General features: G+C 46.6%; 1 protein-coding gene across 1 annotated transcript in view; it reads right to left on the bottom strand.

The window, feature by feature from the left end:
- Window positions 1-7,010: 7,010 nt before the first annotated feature.
- sp2 (sp2 transcription factor) overlaps window positions 7,011-18,865 on the bottom strand; it is a 42,463-nt gene continuing 30,608 nt past the window's right edge. Inside the window, exons 5-6 of the mRNA XM_070864590.1 lie at window positions 11,922-12,115; window positions 7,011-8,897 (exon numbers count right to left, since the gene is read on the bottom strand). Coding sequence (XP_070720691.1) covers window positions 8,794-8,897; window positions 11,922-12,115 — 298 coding nt within the window. The 3' untranslated portion in view covers window positions 7,011-8,793. The remainder of the gene's footprint in view (window positions 8,898-11,921; window positions 12,116-18,865) is intronic.

Below are 18,865 nucleotides of genomic sequence, written 5' to 3'. Positions count from 1 at the left end.
GGATAAAACTCTCTCCCGACTCTCTTACAGCTGCACTTATCAACTCCCAACTGTCCCTCCATTCACCATGACATTTCTACAGCTACCGATCTGCTCCATCACACCCTCACCACCAATGTTGAGGCCCCAGTCCTTGTTAAAACAATTACTCTCTCACCCTGGCCATTCCCCGAGGTACAGCCCTGATCTTCGCTCCCTTAAGTCCAAGGGACTTGAACGGATATGACGGACAATTGGTTTAGCCATTCACCGCCAGATCTGGCTGAACCACATAAAGCACTATCGAGTCCTACCCTCGTCTGCCAAAATCGCTCACTATTCCAGGATCATTCTGAAATGTAAAGGTAAACCCCGGCTTCTATTCTCCACTGTTAAAGCCCTCTCCCCAGTCTCCACCCTCATCTCCGACAATAAGTGTGAGGAGCTCATGGACTTCTTTGACTCTAAGATTGAGACCACCCGCTCAGCTGTCTCTTCCCTTCCCATAGCCCACCGGACCGAACTTCCTCCAAGGAAGCCCCCTGCCCTAGCTCTGACCTCGCATCTTTTTCCAGTTTCTCTCCGATCTCCCCTCATGACCTTTCCGAGCTCATCCTGTCCATGAGACCCACTTCCTGCTCCCTTGACCCTATTCCCATCAAACTGCTGACCACCCAACTTCCTTTTCTGGCTCCCATGTTAGCCGACATTGTTAAAGGCTCTCTTCTTAGGTACTGTCCCCCTCTCCCTCAAATCTGCTGTCATCCCCCCTCCCAAAAAAAACAACCCTCGATCCTTCCGTCCTTGCAAACTAGCATCCCATCTCCAACCTCCCTTTCCTCTCCAAAGTCCTTGAACGTGTTGTTGCCTCCCAAATCCGTGCCCATCTTTCCTGCAATTCCATGTTTGAATCCCTCCAATCCGATTTCCGTGCCTGCCACAGTACCGAAACGGCTCTCATCAAAGTCACAAATGACCTCCTTTGTGACTGTGACAAAGGCAAACTATCCCTCCTCGTCCTTCTTGACTTGTCTGCAGCCTTTGACATGGTTGACCACTCTATCCTTCTCCAATGCCTCTCCACCGTCGTCCTGCTGGGTGGAACTGCACTCGCCTGGTTCCATTCTTATCTATCTAATCGTAGCCAGAGAATCATCTGCAACGGCTTCTCTTCCCACTCCCGCATCGTTACCTCTGGCATCTCCCAAGGATCTATCTTTGGCCCCCTCCTATTTCTCATCTACATGTTGTCCCTTGGCGACATCATCCGGAAACACAGCGTAGTTTACACAAGTACGCTGATGACACCCAGCTCTACCTCACTACCACAAGGATTGATGCTGTTCCCTGCATTTCTCTTGTAGTTGTTGCGTGGTGAAGATCATGTCCGTTGTACCCCTTCGTAGATGGAATCCGCATTGTGACTCTGGGAGGAGTTCTTCAGCCACAGGGGGAAGACGATTGAGGAGGATTCTTGCGATGACTTTCCCTGTGGCTGACAGCAGGGAGATTCCTCTGTAGTTACCGCAGTCGGACTTGTCCCTTTTTTTGAAGATGGTCATGATTACGGTGTCCTTGAGATCTGGCATGCTCTTCTCCTTCCAGATAAGAAAATGAGGTCATGCATTTGTGCCAATAGTGCTTCTCTGCCATGTTTTAGTGATTTGGCGGGAATTCCATTTGCTCCTGTTGCCTTGTTATTCTTTAGCTGATGGATAACCTTTTCTACATCATGCCGTGTTGGGGTTGTGCTGAGATGGTGGCGCGTAGCATGCTTCGGGATGGAGTCGAGGACACTCGCGTCGAAGACAGTCTCGGTTAAGGAGATTTTCGAAATGCTCCTTCCAACGGGCACTGACTGCCTCTCTGTCCCTGATGAGTACCTCACAGTTCTTGGCCAGCAGTGGGGTAGGGCCTTGGGTGCTTGGGCTGTAGGTGGTCTTGACTGCACTGAAGAATCCACGCACATCGTGGTTGTCGGCTAACTGCTGGATTTCGTGTGCTTTCTCCACCCACCATCTGTTTATTAGGTCACGGGTTTTTTGTTGACCTCAGCCTTCAGCCCTCTGTAAAGCTGCTTCTTGAATGGCCTGGCTCTGATTTTAAGGTTATGTCCCCTTGCCCTAAACTCCCATACCTGTGGAAAAGGTTTCTCTCTATCTACCCTGAGATAGAGCTGCACCCGCTCCATGGAATGTGGGGTGGAAACTTGCATTTATATAGTGCCTTTAACATAGTAAAACAACCCAAGGCGCTTCACAGGAGGGTAATCAAACAAATGTTGACACCAAGCCACCGCTGAACGTTGCATTTCCGGTAAAGTTAGATGGGCGGAGCAGAAGTAGCTCCTAGCCTGAGTCTCCAGCTTCCCTGAAGGGCCAAGGTTTTGGCCCCTTGCAGCACTGAGCTATACCTACTAGGGAGGTTTTGTAACCACATTACCTGGTGCAAGTTACACACCATCCTGACTTGGAAATATATCGCCGTTCATTCATCGTCACTGGGTCAAAATCCTGGAACTGCCTCTATAACAGCACTGTGGGATGCCCTTCACCACACGGACTGCAGCAGTTCAAGAAGGCAGCTCACCACCAACTTCTCAAGGGCAATTAGGGATGGGCAATAAATGCTGGCCTTGTCTGCGACGCCCACATCCCAGAACGAATAAAAAGAAAGTGTACCGCAGTAATCACACCGGCTTATGCAAGTGTGGTTCAGTGCACTGTAATGGACGCACAGGATTGCAGCGCGGATCTGATGAGGTCACGGTGAACTGGTTCTGCTGCGATATCATCTCGATGAAACACAAAAAATAATTTTGTGGCATTGATGTCATCAAGTGTGGTATAGAATTAAACTCGGAGTCTCACTAGGTGAGTCTGGGATTCCAGCCAGGACATGTACACAGTCAACTGGCGCTGCCTCTAGCCAGTTCCATCCCAACCAGTGACTGGATCAATGACTTCACTGTCATTACAGCAACATTTAAGGGGAGGCTAGATAAGTAACATGAGGGAGAAATATGCTGATAGGGTGAGGTACATAAAAGCATAAGAATTAGAAGCAGGAGTAGGACATAAGGCCCCTCGAGCCAGCTCCGCCATTCAATAAGATCATGGCTGATCTTTAACCTTAACTCCACTTTCCCGCCTGACCTCCGTATCCCTTGATTCTCTTAGAGTCCAAAAATCCATCTATCTCAGCCTTGAATATACTCAATGACTCAGCATCCACAGCTGTAGGGGCAGAGAATTCCAAAGATTCACATTCCTCTGAGTGAAGAAATTCCTCCTGAGCTCAGTTTTAAATGGCTGATCCCTTATCCTGAGACTATGACCCCCTACTTCTAGACTTTCCAGTCTGGGGAAACAACCTCTCAGCATCTACCCTGTCAATCACCCTTCAAAATCACCTTTCATCCTTCTAAACTCTAGCCCGATCTACTCAATCTCTGCTTATAGGACAACCCTCCCATCCCAGGTGAAGTAGTGTGGGAGGAGGCTCGTGTAGTGCGTAAACACCAGCACAGACCAGTTGGGTCGAATGGCCTGTTTCATGTGATGTAAATTCCATTCGCATAAAAATAAAACATATAAATATCAGCGTCTCCCTGACAATAAGGTGGCTCGAGCCTGGAGCAGCTGGGAGATTTAAACATCAGTGACTCCCTGATAACGGAGGCAGCTCAAGCCTGGAGCAGCTGGAGGGAGATTTAAACATCAGCGTCTCCCTGACAACGGAGGCAGCGCAGGCCTGGAGCAGCTGGAGGGAGATTTAAACAGCAGTGTCTCCCTGATAACAGAGGCAGCTTGAAGCTGGAGCTATTACAGGTCCTGTCAAGAGGACAAAATGAGAAATAAAAAGTAATACAATTATGACATCACATGGATGGAAGACGGTGATTGGGTCTTCCAGATTAATTGAATCACTGAACAGGAAATTAACCTTAAAGAAAGCTAATAACGGATTTAATTTGCTTCAATTGCTGATTTTCTAATTTTAACTTAGTTTATAATTATGGTATATATTAATTATTTAATTATAATTAATCTTTATTATACTGATTTTACTATTGTACACTCCTTATTGTATTATTTACAATGTAATTTGATTTTTTTTCTGTTTTATCGCTTGTGTCAATCTGTGTGCGCATTTTGGCTTCCGTTTCGGACCCATGCCGTTAACCTCCTTTTACACTGCCATCTCTCGTTTTTTTCTCTTTCCCTCAATGATCAATATCTAACGTTTTGTAAAATTGTTGTGAAGCACCTTGGGATATTTTACTACATTAAAGGCGCTATATAAATAAAAGTTATTATTGTTATCAAACCCAAGGTCTCTGTGGAAGGTGTTTGCTCTGAGGTAAAGGAGGGCTGCAGCTGGCTCCTGGGGCAGTGCTTTGTGACCTGTACTTCCAGCTGAGGATGGGATGCTGCCGTGAGACCGAGAGGGTGGAGTTGGGGAGAAGGAGAGCAGTGCTCTTCTGCTCCAAAGACCATTTGATAAAAGACCAGCGTCAGCCTGGGCTGCCATTCTTTATTTTTTTTATATAATATACCAAAGAACATTTACAACACTTCATAAATCCAAGCAGTATTCATCGTACGAAGGCTATTTGCTAAGACAGCACTTTTTAAAAAACAAACAGCGATACACTGTGTTGCAGCAGCGAGCGCAGACCAGTGCCCATTACACCTATGATCCCCACCGACCCGCCGCTCTGCCCCGTCACTGCACAGTGCTGCCTGGTGGACACAAATATTGGACAGGGACCCAATTGCCTCATCGGAAGAGTCCAATGACGGGGAGGTGGGGGAGCAGAAATTTGAGAGCAAGGATCAGAGAAACTCTAAACGTTATCAGTTGAAATCAGCGATTGACACATGGAAGGGCCTCTGATGGCAATGCAGTAAATCCAAAAACAGCAATTGCTCCTTTTCCCAAATGGTTAGTAAGAAGGACCCGCAGCCTGATTATACAAATCTGATTGATATTATGTTTTTTTCCTATCAAATAATTTACGCCTCTCTTCGTAATCAATAATTGCTGTTGAGAAAGTAAAATACCTTCACTAATCTTCAAGTTGCCACGAAACCTCATACCGAACCGCACAATTCAGTTACACCCTTGTTGTGTGACGTTAATCCCTCCACCCCACCCCTGAATTTTTCTCCCCTCTCCTCCCAAAGATGCCAACTTTACCCAGGGCACGATTTCCACAGACACTGGTCGCTCACCAGTACCTCCGTCAATCAGTGACTCTCCACGTGTGAGCCCAGACACCGAAGAGAGACCCCGGGGCAGATTTAATTGAGGTGTATAAAATTATGAGGGGCCTAGATAGGAGTGGATAGGAAGGACCTATTTCCCTTAGCAGAGGGGTCAACAACCAGGGGGCATAAATTTAAAGTAACTGGTAGGAGGTTTAGAGGGGATTTGAGAGGAAATTATTTCACCCAGAGGGGGTGGGGGTCTGGAACTCACTGCCTTAAAGGGTGGTAGAGGCAGAAACCCTCACCACATTTCAAAAGTACTTGGATGTGCACTTGAAGTGCCGTAACCTATAGGGCTACATACCAAGAGCTGGAAAGTGGGATTAGGCTGGATAGCTCTTTGTCGGCCGGCACGGACACGATGGGCCGAATGGCCTCCTTCTGTGCCGTAAATTTCTATGATTCTATAAATTTCTATGGGGGGAAAAGTGTCACAGCTCAACCCAATCCTGTCCTCGGCTGATACCCACACATCCGTCCCCGCCAGCAGACAGTGATCAAGAACAGAGACCCTGACCGTTTATCTTTCGACACCTCCCCCTCACCCACTCCGCCTGAAAGTACTGAGGCTAACCGGAGTGTCTCAACTCCTGACCCAAATGATGTCACAGACCGGGGAACAAATGATGGTTAGTGGGGTTCGGTATCATACCCGACAGTGCACATACCCAGTGGGGGAGCTCACTGTTAAACCTTTACTCGATGCCCATTTGCCAGTAATTGTTTATATCTGTGGAATAAGACAATCAAACATATACGCACTGTTAATAAAGAAGGTTAATTCTAAAAAAATATATAAAATTTGCTGTGTTTTACATCAGCTTTTAAAAATTCTGGCCTTACTAATATCTGAACGACAGAATACACCACGAACAGAAACAACCGATAGCGACTGGACAGATCAGTGGAGGGGTAATTACCCACCGCACCACCACCACTCCATAAATAGTATGGGTGAAGTTAAGCCCCATTTACAGAAAATCAACTTTAATTGGATTAGGGAGGGAGCAGGATTAGAAATATTTACTTTGCTCCCAATGTGAGTTCAATGTTCTGCATAAATGCAGTGTGCAACCACACCCAAAGGTGTTGGAGAGGGTGCAGAAGGGATTTACTAGAATTGTACCAGGGATGAGGCAATGTAGTAATGTGGAGAGGCTGGAGAAGCTGAGGTTGTTCTCCTGGTTAAGAGTTTAAGAGAAGATTTAATCAAGGTGTTCAAAATCGTGAACGTTTTTTATACAGTATGTAAATAAGGAGAAGGTGTGCCACAAGGGTCGATAACCAGAGGACACAGACTGGCAAAAGAACCAGAGACGACATGAGGAAACAGTTTTTTACACAGCGAGTTATTGTGATCTGAAATGCGCTGGCTGAAAGGGTGGTTAATACAGATTCAATAGCAACTTTTAAGAGAATTGGATAATTGCTTGAAAGGAAAAAATAGAGCCATGGGAAAGAGATTGGGGAGTGGGACTAATTAGAAAGCTCTTTCAAAGAGCAATCAAGCCAGCACAGGCACGATGGGCCGAATGGGTTCCTTCAGTGCTGTATCATTCTATGATTCTATAAGGTAATCTGGAAAGTGAAAAGATAAAACACAAATAATCCCTCAAGGTAAGCTGAGGAACTGAGCTGGGGAGAGAACACGGAACTGAATCCATTTCACCCAAGTCCAGGTCACCTCACTGGGTAACTGGGGTTCCATTTGAGAAACCTTTAAAGAAACAAATGACTTGATGTGTCTCCTCCCATGTAAACCAAAGCACAAAATTATTCCTTTTATTTTAGTTATTTTTTTTAAAGAAAATAAAAACACACAGGAAATTACATCACGGTCAGGAAATAGTGCACATTCCACGGTGGAAACGTCCTCGTGATGTCGCAGGAAGTGCTCTGACATCACTTCCCCATGACGTCACAAAGTGGTTTAATTGGCTGGTTCATCAGGATGAAGACTGCAATCAATGGAACTGGCCCTTAGTCCAAAATGTTATGAATTAAAGATCGTGGAATCACACACATGGGGGGAGGGGCGGGGCAAAGCTTGGTGTAGCTCTCCCCACACCTCAAGTCACTGGCGTGGAACACCATAATCGCTGCCCCAGTCACCCCCGCCTCCCTGGTCCACAGCCTGAAGCCATGCGCTGGATAGCACGTGCTTTTGAATGCTAGACGTGCATAGTATGGGGCTCGGCTGCGCTGCTCCCTCGTGTTCGATTAGCCCGCAGAAACTCACCGCCTGGGCTTGTATGCAAAGAATGGACATTTGAGCGATGTACTGAAGGGCAGGTGGAAGCCACGGAACCATCGTCCGTGCAAGATTCATCGCCTTCAAGGAGCGGAGGGGAGAAAATTGTGGGAAATCCCCCACTCTGCCACATTTAGGAATATGGAGCCATTTTATTCAATATTCTAATTCCTTTGATCTATGGCGTGTTAACAGAGTGGGTGGGGAGGGGAGAGAGATTTCCTGTGGGCTGCTTGCAGTGAAATCATGAGTGCAAGTGTGCAACTCTGAACACATGGGAAATCTTCCCGTATTGTTTTGACCCATGATACGGAGAATCTGGGAGAAAACGGAACAGGACACATGAGCCAGGCTGAAGCGGAGACCCGGGCTGTTGTACAGGATGAAGTGGGCATCGATTGCTGTCTCACCATTGCCCCCTCCCTCCCTACATTGCATTTACTTTCAAGTAAGAAATTTATTACCAGTCATCTAAGACCATCCAAAACTTACATACTAAAATAAAGTCGGATTTCATTCCAATCAAAGCTCAAAAATACAACCAATATTTCTCTGAAGCAATTGTAAACACTATGCTTGTCAATCTATTAAACTTTACAGGATACTACAATCCCAGTAGTTCATTTAAAAAAACCATTTCTTTTTTAAAAAAAGAATTATTTTCTTTTTCCTTCTACTTGTGTCCAAAGATGACGTCATTAGGACATAAATCGCCTCATGATCCTGTGTCAGAATCGCACATGGAAAGAAAAAAACTTATCTTATTGTAAAATAAAAAACATTGCAAACTGACTAATTGAAAAGCCTCCACTCAATCACAGTACAATGCTCTCATTATTATATGTGACAAAATCTAAGGCATCTTATCATTAGAAAACAAAACATCGGCAAAGCTACGCCTGTGTTATACAGGGAGGAATGGACAGAACAGCCCAGGATGGCATCAGGCTTGCTTATCTTGTCTCTGTGTGTGTGTGTCTCTCTCTGCACATGGAGCCTCCCTCGTACCGCCAATCCACTGCACTCTCCATGCCACACCATCGCTCCGGTAATGCTGGTTACCACGGTAACGACGTGTCCAGCTGCATTTGTAGCGTAGGGAGGAGGGCGTGGGGGGGGGAAGGGGGAAGTATAGACCAAACACAACCCTTCCCTCCCTCCCTCCATCCTTTCGGGAAAACATTTTTTGTTTTTTTTTCCTTCTTTAAAAATGCAAAAACAAAAAAAAAATGTTAAATGTTTGACTTCTGTTGCTACGGAGACCGTGTCTCCCGAGTGGCGCCGCAGTCTCTACACCAAGTTCTTTGTGTTTAAGTGCGTTTTGTAATGTTTGGTCAGGTGGTCACTCCTCATGAAACGCTTGTGACACTGTCCACACTCGAAACGTTTGTCACCTGCAACACACAATTAGCACGGCAGGTTTAAATTTACACCAACAGTGAAACATTACACGTCATTCCTGCAAATTCCCAACTACATCTCAGAATTACCCTCCAACCCAATGCTCTTCTCCAAATCCTCTCCACTACACCAATGTCCCCTTTCAAGGTGGGGAACTTGAAATGACTGGGTACTTTCATTAAATGCAATCGCACTCCGATCTTCTCCCTCGCACTCCAATCTGCTCCCTTGCCCAATAGATGCCCATCATTCGGCAACAGCTCTGCTTTTTCCACCATTGCTCTGCAGTAAATTGCACCTGTCACTCCAGAGCTCACCGATCACCTCACACTCTTCCTCTGGCCATATAGCGCACTGCTGATAATAAGAACATAAATTAGGGCAGGAGTTGGCCATTCAGCCCCTCGAGCCTGCTCCGCCATTCAATAAGACCATGGCTGATCTGATCTTGGCCTCAACTCCACTTCCCTGCCTGCTCCTCATAACCCTTGACTCTCCTGTAGTTCAAGGATCTGTCTATCTCAGCCTCTGTCTATCTGGCTATTCAAAGACTCAGCCTCCACAGCTCTCTGGGGTAGAGAATTCCAAAGATCTACGACCCTCTGAGAGAAGAAATTCCTCCTCGTCTCCATTTTAAATGGGCGACCTCTTATTCTGAGACTATGCCCCCTAGTTCGAGATTCCCCCACGAGGGGAAACATCCTCTCTGCACCTATCCTGTCAAGCCCCCTCAGAATCTTATGTTTCAATAAGATCATCTCTCATTCTTTTAGACTCCAATGAGTATAGGCCCAATCTGCTCAACCTTTCTTCATATGACAAACCTTTCATCTCAGGAATCAACCTAGTGAATATTCTCTGAACTGCCTCAAATGCAAGTATATCCCTCGTTAAATAAGGAGCCCAAAACTGAATGCAGTACTCCAGGTGTGGCCTCGCCAATAACCTGTACAGTTGTAGCAGGACTTCCCTACTTTTATAGTCTATCCCCCTTGCAATAAAGGCCAACATTCCATTTGCCTTTCTAATTACTTGCTGTACCTAACTTTTTGTGTTTCATGTACGAGGACTTGCAGATCCTTCTGTACCACAGCATTCTGTAGTCTCTCTCCATTTAAATAATGGATACGTTTATTTGTAACTAACTGAAAGGCTGCGGTTTCTGATTGGCACTCCATTATCACATGATCTATTCCTAATTGGTCCCCTTGGAGGATAAGCCACACCCTGAAGTTCCCTTGGAATGTGTAACTGGAACCGCCCATCCCAAGTTCTGACTGACTTTCCAATTTGTAATTCGATTAATTTTGACTTCACAAGCCACAGAGGATAGATCTCCCCAAAAGCCACTAAGTTCCAGCCGAAGTCCCTTACCCCAGCGCAAATGCATGACCTTACCCACTGTATGCGGATTGTTAACAGGTTTATTGGGTATGAAATGAATAGTGACAGTGTCGTGACTTCTGGATATCATCCACCCCAACAATGTCCCTTGTAACACATGCAGTGAGCTTGCACGCACCAGGGGGTTGGAAAAATGTGAGCCATCTTCCATGAGTTCCCTCTCTCCCCGCCGATCCTCCCCCCCCCCCCCCCCCGCACCCCCCTGCCACCTGTGCAGCTCTCTCTCTCCAACCTCCCCAGGCTCTCTCTCCCCGTGTCTCTCTCCTCCTCGCCCCCCCCCCCAGGCTCTCTCTTCCCCGAGTAGCTCGGGGCCCACAACTCGCTCAGGACTTGCGGCACTGCGGGTGGCTTGGGGCCCGGTTGGAGGCTCAGGGCTGCGGGCGACTCGGAGGATGCGTTTGGCTGCTCAGGCCTCGGGGCTGCCTCTGGATGGATCAGAGGCGTTGGGGGGGACGGAGTCGGTGATATTTGTCCAACTCTCGCTTCTGCGTATGTGTCAGGAGACGCATGCACAGATGGGAGACTCAGTACAAATAGTTACTCCGTTAAATAATATTCTTTTCTATTCTTCCTACAAAGTGGATAACCTCACATTTTCCCATATTATACTCCATCTGCCAAATATTACTGGAAGTACTCAATCCATATCCTTTCTGAACAGCATTACACAGAAATGTGGGCTACCAATACTAGAATTAGACACCAGTTAACCTAATACTCAGTGGGTAGCACTCTCGCCGCGGAGTCAGTGGGTTCAAGTCCCACTCCAGACACTTGAGCACAGGATCCAGGCTGACACGCCAATGCAGTACTGAGGGAGCGCTGCACTGTCGGAGATCCGTCTTTCTGATGTGACGTTAAACGAGGCCCCATCTGCTATCACAGCTGGATGTAAAAGATCCCACGGCCACTATTTCAGAGAAGAGCAGGGGAGTTTTTCCTGCTGTCCCGGTCAATATTTATCCCTCAACCAATCACTAAGGTCACTTATCTCATTGCTGTTTGTGGAAGTTTGCTGTGTGCAAATAGGCCGCCACGTTTCCGACGTTACAACAGTGACTACAGTTCAAAAAGTAATTCACTGGCTGTAAAGTGCTTTGGGACGTCTTGAGGTTGTGAAAGGCGCTATATAAATGCAAATTCTTTCGATTTGATGGGATGGTGTCGCTGTCCAGTTGAACTTCCTGCCTTTGCTGAGTTTAGTGAAAAGCTGGGTGTGAGTATAAATACACAGTTTACTTGCGTCTGCATTTTTGCTGAAATTAGCAAAGACAGGGAAATTGACGTGCTAACAAGCTTGTAAGTCCTAAGGGCTCATCAGCATAGTCTTAAGAGCAATCGGCTATGCCTCACAAATATACTGGAATTCATTAAGGATGTAACAGTGTCAGTAAAGATGAGCTATTCAGTGCATGTGATTCCAGAAGGCATTTGATAAAGTGCCACATGTGAGGCTTTTACAGAAGGCGCCTGGAATTAATATGCCAGCCACAATGAAAGTTCCTGCGACACTGCAATAACTCGGCATATTTACTGCTTATCACTAATTGGGTTAAAGATGATTACTCTACTGCCCATTATGAAGGAGAATGCTTTGCATGTGCAGCGCTGACCTGTGTGAGTTCGGGCGTGCCTCTGTAGCTCGTCGCTGCGAGTGAACCTTTTTCCACAGAAGACCCAACTGCAGGCAAACGGCCGCTCCCCTGTGTGCAAGCGGACGTGTGCTCGGAGCAAGGACGTTTTCCGGAATACCTTCTCACAACCTGGAATGTGGCAAATGTGCTTCTTCTTCCCTACTTCTCCGCTCCTAGATTTAAGGCAAAGTCATGTTAATACCAGTGTTAAGCAGCCGACGGTTTAGCGGGAGTTGGTGAGAGGGGAGCGACCTGTCAAAAGCCCAGCGGGAGATCGAGAGCCAGCGGCAGTTGGTGAGAGGGGAGCGACCTATCAAAAGCCCAGCGGGAGATCGAGAGCCAGCGGCAGTTGGTGAGGGGAGCGACCTGTCAAAAGCCCAGCGGGAGATCGAGAGCCAGCAGCAGTTGGTGAGAGGGGAGCGACCTGTCAAAAGCCCAGCGGGAGATCGAGAGCCAGCAGCAGTTGGTGAGAGGGGAGCGACCTGTCAAAAGCCCAGCGGGAGATCGAGAGCCAGCGGCAGTTGGTGAGAGGGGAGCGACCTGTCAAAAGCCCAGCAGGAGATCGAGAGCCAGCGGCAGTTGGTGAGAGGGGAGCGACCTGTCAAAAGCCCAGCGGGAGATCGAGAGCCAGCGGCAGTTGGTGAGAGGGGAGCGACCTGTCAAAAGCATACCGGTGCAGCTACAGCGGGAGAGAAAGCAAAATAGAAGTAGAAAGTAATCAAAAAGTGACGTCACAGCCAATGTGGTAAGTGATTGGCTGGTGATTGGTGAGTAGCTTTTCTTTTCTTTTTATTGTTATTACCAATTTAAGGGTATCTAAGGTTAAGACATGGCAGGAGAGCTCGGCCATGTGATATGCTCCTCCTGTACCATGTGGGAACTCGGGGACACTTCCGGTGTCCCTGGGCGCTACGTGTGTGGGAAGTGTATCCGCCTCGAGCTCTTGACGGTCCGCGTTGCGGAATTGGAGCTGAGGGTGGATTCACTCTGGAGCATCTACGATGCTGAGAATGACGTGAGTATCACGTGTAGTGAGTTGGTCTTACCGCAGGAGAAGGGTCCACAGCCAGATAGGGAATGGAAGACCAGCAGGAAGAGCAGTGCAAGAAAGATAGTGCAGGGGTCCCCTGTGGTCATCCCCCTGCAAAACAGATACACTGCTTTGAGTACTGTTGGGGAGGATGACTCATCAGGGGAGGGCAGCAGCAGCCAAGTTCATGGCACCGTAGGTGGCTCTGCTGCAAAGGAGGGCAGGAAAAAGAGTGGGAGCGCGATAGTGATAGGGGATTCGAAGGTGAGGGGAATAGATAGGCGTTTCTGCGGACGCAACCGAGACTCCAGGATGGTATGTTGCCTCCCTGGTGCAAGGGTCAAGGATGTCTCGGAGCGGCTGCAGGACATTCTGAAATGGGAGGGAGAACAGCCAGTTGTCGTGGTGCACATTGGTACCAACGACATGGGTAAAAAAAGGGATGAGGTCCTACGAAAAGAATTTAAGGAGCTAGGAGCTAAATTAAAAAGTAGGACCTCAAAAGTAGTAATCTCGGGATTGCTACCAGTGCCACGTGCTAGTCAGAGTAGGAATCGCAGGATAGCGCAGATGAATACATGGCTTGAGCAGTGGTGCAGCAGGGAGGGATTCAAATTCTTGGGGCATTGGAACCGGTTCTGGGGGAGGTGGGACCAGTACAAACCGGACGGTCTGCACCTGGGCAGGTCCGGAACCAATGTCCTAGGGGGAGTGTTTGCTAGTGCTGTTGGGGAGGAGTTAAACTAATATTGCAGGGGGATGGGAACCTATACAGGGAGACAGAGGGAGACAAAAATGAGGCAAAAGCAAAAGACAGAAAGGAGATGAGGAAAAGTGGAGGGCAGAGAAACCCAAGGCAAAGAACAAAAAGGGCCACTGTACAGCAAAATTCTAGAAGGACAAAGGGTGTTAAAAAAGCAAGCCTGAAGGCTTTGTGTCTTAATGCAAGGAGTATCCGCAATAAGGTGGATGAATTAACTGTGCAAATAGATGTTAACAAATATGATGTGATTGGGATTACGGAGACGTGGCTCCAGGATGATCAGGGCTGGGAACTCAACATCCAGGGGTATTCAACATTCAGGAAGGATAGAATAAAAGGAAAAGGAGGTGGGGTAGCATTGCTGGTTAAAGAGGAGATTAATGCAATAGTTAGGAAAGACATTAGCTTGGATGATGTGGAATCTATATGGGTAGAGCTGCAGAACACTAAAGGGCAAAAATCGTTAGTGGGAGTTGTGTACAGACCTCCAAACAGTAGTAGTGATGTTGGGGAGGGCATCAAACAGGAAATTAGGAGTGCATGCAATAAAGGTGCAGCAGTTATAATGGGTGACTTTAATATGCACATAGATTGGGTTAGCCAAACTGGAAGCAATACGGTGGAGGAGGATTTCCTGGAATGCATAAGGGATGGTTTTCTAGACCAATATGTCGAGGAACCAACTAGGGGGGAGGCCATCTTAGACTGGGTGTTGTGTAATGAGAGAGGATTAATTAGCAATCTCATTGTGCGAGGCCCCTTGGGGAAGAGTGACCATAATATGGTGGAATTCTGCATTAGGATGGAGAATGAAACAGTTAATTCAGAGACCATGGTCCAGAACTTAAAGAAGGGTAACTTTGAAGGTATGAGGCATGAATTGGCTAAGATAGATTGGCTAATGATACTTAAGGGGTTGACTGTGGATGGGCAATGGCAGACATTTAGAGACCGCATGGATGAATTACAACAATTGTACATTCCTGTCTGGCGTAAAAATAAAAAAGGGAAGGTGGCTCAACCGTGGCTATCTAGGGAAATCAGGGATAGTATTAAAGCCAAGGAAATGGCATACAAATTGGCCAGAAATAGCAGCGAACCTGGGGACTGGGAGAAATTTAGAACTCAGCAGAGGAGGACAAAGGGTTTGATTAGGGCAGGGAAAATGGAGTACGAGAAGAAGCTTGCAGGGAACATTAAGGCGGATTGCAAAAGTTTCTATAGGTATGTAAAGAGAAAAAGGTTAGTAAAGACAAACGTAGGTCCCCTGCAGTCAGAATCAGGGGAAGTCATAACGGGGAACAAAGAAATGGCAGACCAATTGAACAAGTACTTTGGTTCAGTATTCACTAAGGAGGACACAAACAACCTTCCGGATATAAAAGTGGTCAGAGGGTCTATTAAGGAGGAGGAACTGAGGGAAATCTTTATTAGTCGGGAAATTGTGTTGGGGAAATTGATGGGATTGAAGGCCGATAAATCCCCAGGGCCTGATGGATTGCATCCCAGAGTACTTAAGGAGGTGGCCTTGGAAATAGCGGATGCATTGACAGTCATTTTCCAACATTCCATTGACTCTGGATCAGTTCCTATCGAGTGGAGGGTAGCCAATGTAACCCCACTTTTTAAAAAAGGAGGGAGAGAGAAAGCAGGGAATTATAGACCGGTCAGCCTGACCTCAGTAGTGGGTAAAATGATGGAATCAATTATTAAGGATGTCATAGCAGCGCATTTGGAAAATGGTGACATGATAGGTCCAAGTCAGCATGGATTTGTGAAAGGGAGATCATGCTTGACAAATCTTCTGGAATTTTTTGAGGATTTTTCCAATAAAGTGGACAAAGGAGTACCAGTTGATGTGGTATATTTGGACTTTCAGAAGGCTTTCGACAAGGTCCCACACAGGAGATTAATGTGCAAAGTTAAAGCACATGGGATTGGGGGTAGTGTGCTGACGTGGATTGAGAACTGGTTGTCAGACAGGAAGCAAAGAGTAGGAGTAAATGGGTACTTTTCGGAATGGCAGGCAGTGACTAGTGGGGTACCGCAGGGTTCTGTGCTGGGGCCCCAGCTGTTTACATTGTACATTAATGATTTAGACGAGGGGATTAAATGTAGTATCTCCAAATTTGCGGATGACACTAAGTTGGGTGGCAGTGTGAGCTGCGAGGAGGATGCTATGAGGCTACAGAGTGACTTGGATAGGTTAGGTGAGTGGGCAAATGCGTGGCAGATGAAGTATAATGTGGATAAATGTGAGGTTATCCACTTTGGTGGTTAAAACAGAGAGACAGACTATTATCTGAATGGTGACAGATTAGGAAAAGGGAAGGTGCAACGAGACCTGGGTGTCATGGTACATCAGTCATTGAAGGTTGGCATGCAGGTACAGCAGGCGGTTAAGAAAGCAAATGGCATGTTGGCCTTCATAGCGAGGGGATTTGAGTACAGGGGCAGGGAGGTGTTGCTACAGTTGTACAGGGCCTTGGTGAGGCCACACCTGGAGTATTGTGTACAGTTTTGGTCTCCTAACTTGAGGAAGGACATTCTTGCTATTGAGGGAGTGCAGCAAAGATTCACCAGACTGATTCCCGGGATGGTGGGACTGACCTATCAAGAAAGACTGGATCAACTGGGCTTGTATTCACTGGAGTTCAGAAGAGTGAGAGGGGACCTCATAGAAACGTTTAAAATTCTGACGGGTTTGGACAGGTTGGATGCAGGAAGAATGTTCCCAATGTTGGGGAAGTCCAGAACCAGGGGTCACAGTCTAAGGATAAGGGGTAAGCCATTTAGGACCGAGATGAGGAGAAACTTCTTCACCCAGAGAGTGGTGAACCTGTGGAATTCTCTACCACAGGAAGTAGTTGAGGCCAATTCACTAAATATATTCAAAAGGGAGTTAGATGAAGTCCTTACTACTCGGGGGATCAAGGGGTATGGCGTGAAAGCAGGAAGTGGGTACTGAAGTTTCATGTTCAGCCATGAACTCATTGAATGGCGGTGCAGGCTAGAAGGGCTGAATGGCCTGCTCCTGCACCTATTTTCTATGTTTCTATGTTTCTAAGTGCAGTGAGCCAGTCAGTCCGGAAATCCATCCCAGACTCATTTTCGCCGGATATGCAGGTTTGGGATTTGACCACCGGGGGGGGGGGGAGGATTTCATTATTCCGTCCAATAAAACAGGATTTGAGAAAACAATGGGCATCAGTTATGTTAAACCTTTATAAATCACTGGTTCGGTTTCAGCTGGAGTATTATGACCAAATCAGGTACTTATCCAATTCCCTTTTGAAAGCCACCTCCACTCTTTCAGGCAGCGCATTCCAGATCCTAACCACTCGCTGTGTAAACAAGTTTTTCCTCGTGTCGCCTTTGGTTCTTCTGCCAGTCGCCTTACATCTGTGTCCTCTGGTTCTCGTTCTCTCTACCTACTCTGTCCAGACTCATGATTTTGAACATTTCTATCATATCTCCTCTCAATCTTCTCTGCTCCAAGGAGAACAACCCCAGCTTCTCCAGTCTATCCACATAATTGAAGTCCCCCATCCCTGGAACCATTCTAGTAAATCTTTTCTGCACCGTCTCTAAGGCCTTCACATCCTTCCTAAAGTGCGGTGCCCAGAATTGGACACAATACTCCAGTTGAGGCCGAACCAGTGTTTTATACAGTTTTATCATAACTTCCTTGCTTTTGTACTCTGTGCCTCTATTTATGAAGCCCAGGATCCCGTATGCTTTTTTTAACCGCTTTCTCAACCTGCCCTGTCCCCTTCAACGATTTGTGCACATATACCCCCAGGTCTCTCTGTTCATGCACTTCCTTTAGGATTGTACCCTTTTAGTCTATATTGCCTCTCTTCATTCTTTCTACCAAAATGTATCACTTCACACTTTTCTGTGTTAAATGTCATCTGTCACGTGTCCGCCCATTCTACCAGCCTATGTCCTCTTGAAGTCTATCACTATCCACCTCAATGTTCACTATACTTCCAAGTTTTGTGTCATCTGCAAATTTTGAAGTTGTGCCCTGTACACCCACATACAAATTATTAATATATATCAAGAAAAGCAGTACCGACCCCTGGGGAATACCACTGTATACCTTCCTCCAGTTCACCAGTACTCTCTGGTCTCTGGTTAATGTCATTCAGCCAATTTCTTATCCATGCTGCCACTGTCCCTTTTATTTCATGGGCTTCAACTTTGCTGGCAAGCCTATTATGTGACATTTTATCGAACGCCTTTTGGAAATCCAAGTACATCACATCAACCGCATTGCCCTCATCAACCCTCTGCTACCTCATCAAAAAAGTCAATCAAGTTGGTTAAATACGATTTACTTTTAACAAATCCGTGCTAGCTTTCCTTAATTAATCCACACTTGCCCAAGTGGCTGTTAATTTTGTCCCTGATTATTGTTTCTAAAAGCTTCCCCACTACCGAGGTTAAACTGTAGTTGCTGGGTTTATCTTTACAGCCTTTTTTGAACAAGGGTGTAACATTTGCAATTCTCCAGTCCTCTGGCACCACCCCCGTATCTAAGGAGGATTGGAAGATTATGGCCAGTTCCTCCGCGATTTCTTCCTTCCCTTCCCTCAGCCTCCTAGGGTGCAACCCACCCGGTCCTGGTGACTTATCTACTTTAAGTACAGCCAGCCTTTCTAGTACCTCGTCTTTATCAATTCTTACCCCATCCAGTATCTCCACTATCTCCTTTATTTATGTCTATGGCAGCATCTTCTTCCTTGGTGAAGACAGATGCAAAGTACTCATTTAGTACCTCAGCCATGCCCTCTGCCTCAATGTGTATGTCTCCTTTTTGGTCCCTAATTGGCCCCACCCCACCCTCTTACTACCCGTTTACTATTTATATGCCTATAGAAGACTTTTGGATTATATTTTATGTTGGCTGCCATTCTATTATCATACCCTCTCTTTGCCCCTCTTATTTTCTGTTTCACTTCTGCTCTGAACTTTCTATATTTAGCCTGATTCTCAGATTTATTCTCGACCTGACATCTGTCAGGATAAGAATTGATAAAGACGAGGTACTAGAAAGGCTGGCTGTAATTAAAGCAGATAAGTCACCAGAACTGGGTAGGCTGCATCCTAGGACGCTGAGGGAAG

Source organism: Pristiophorus japonicus, chromosome 21 (genome assembly GCF_044704955.1).
Source record: "Pristiophorus japonicus isolate sPriJap1 chromosome 21, sPriJap1.hap1, whole genome shotgun sequence".
In the NCBI taxonomy this organism is placed as follows: domain Eukaryota; kingdom Metazoa; phylum Chordata; class Chondrichthyes; family Pristiophoridae; genus Pristiophorus; species Pristiophorus japonicus.
The sequence above is the reverse complement of the archived record's forward strand: the minus strand, read 5'-3'. Positions and strand labels throughout refer to the sequence as shown.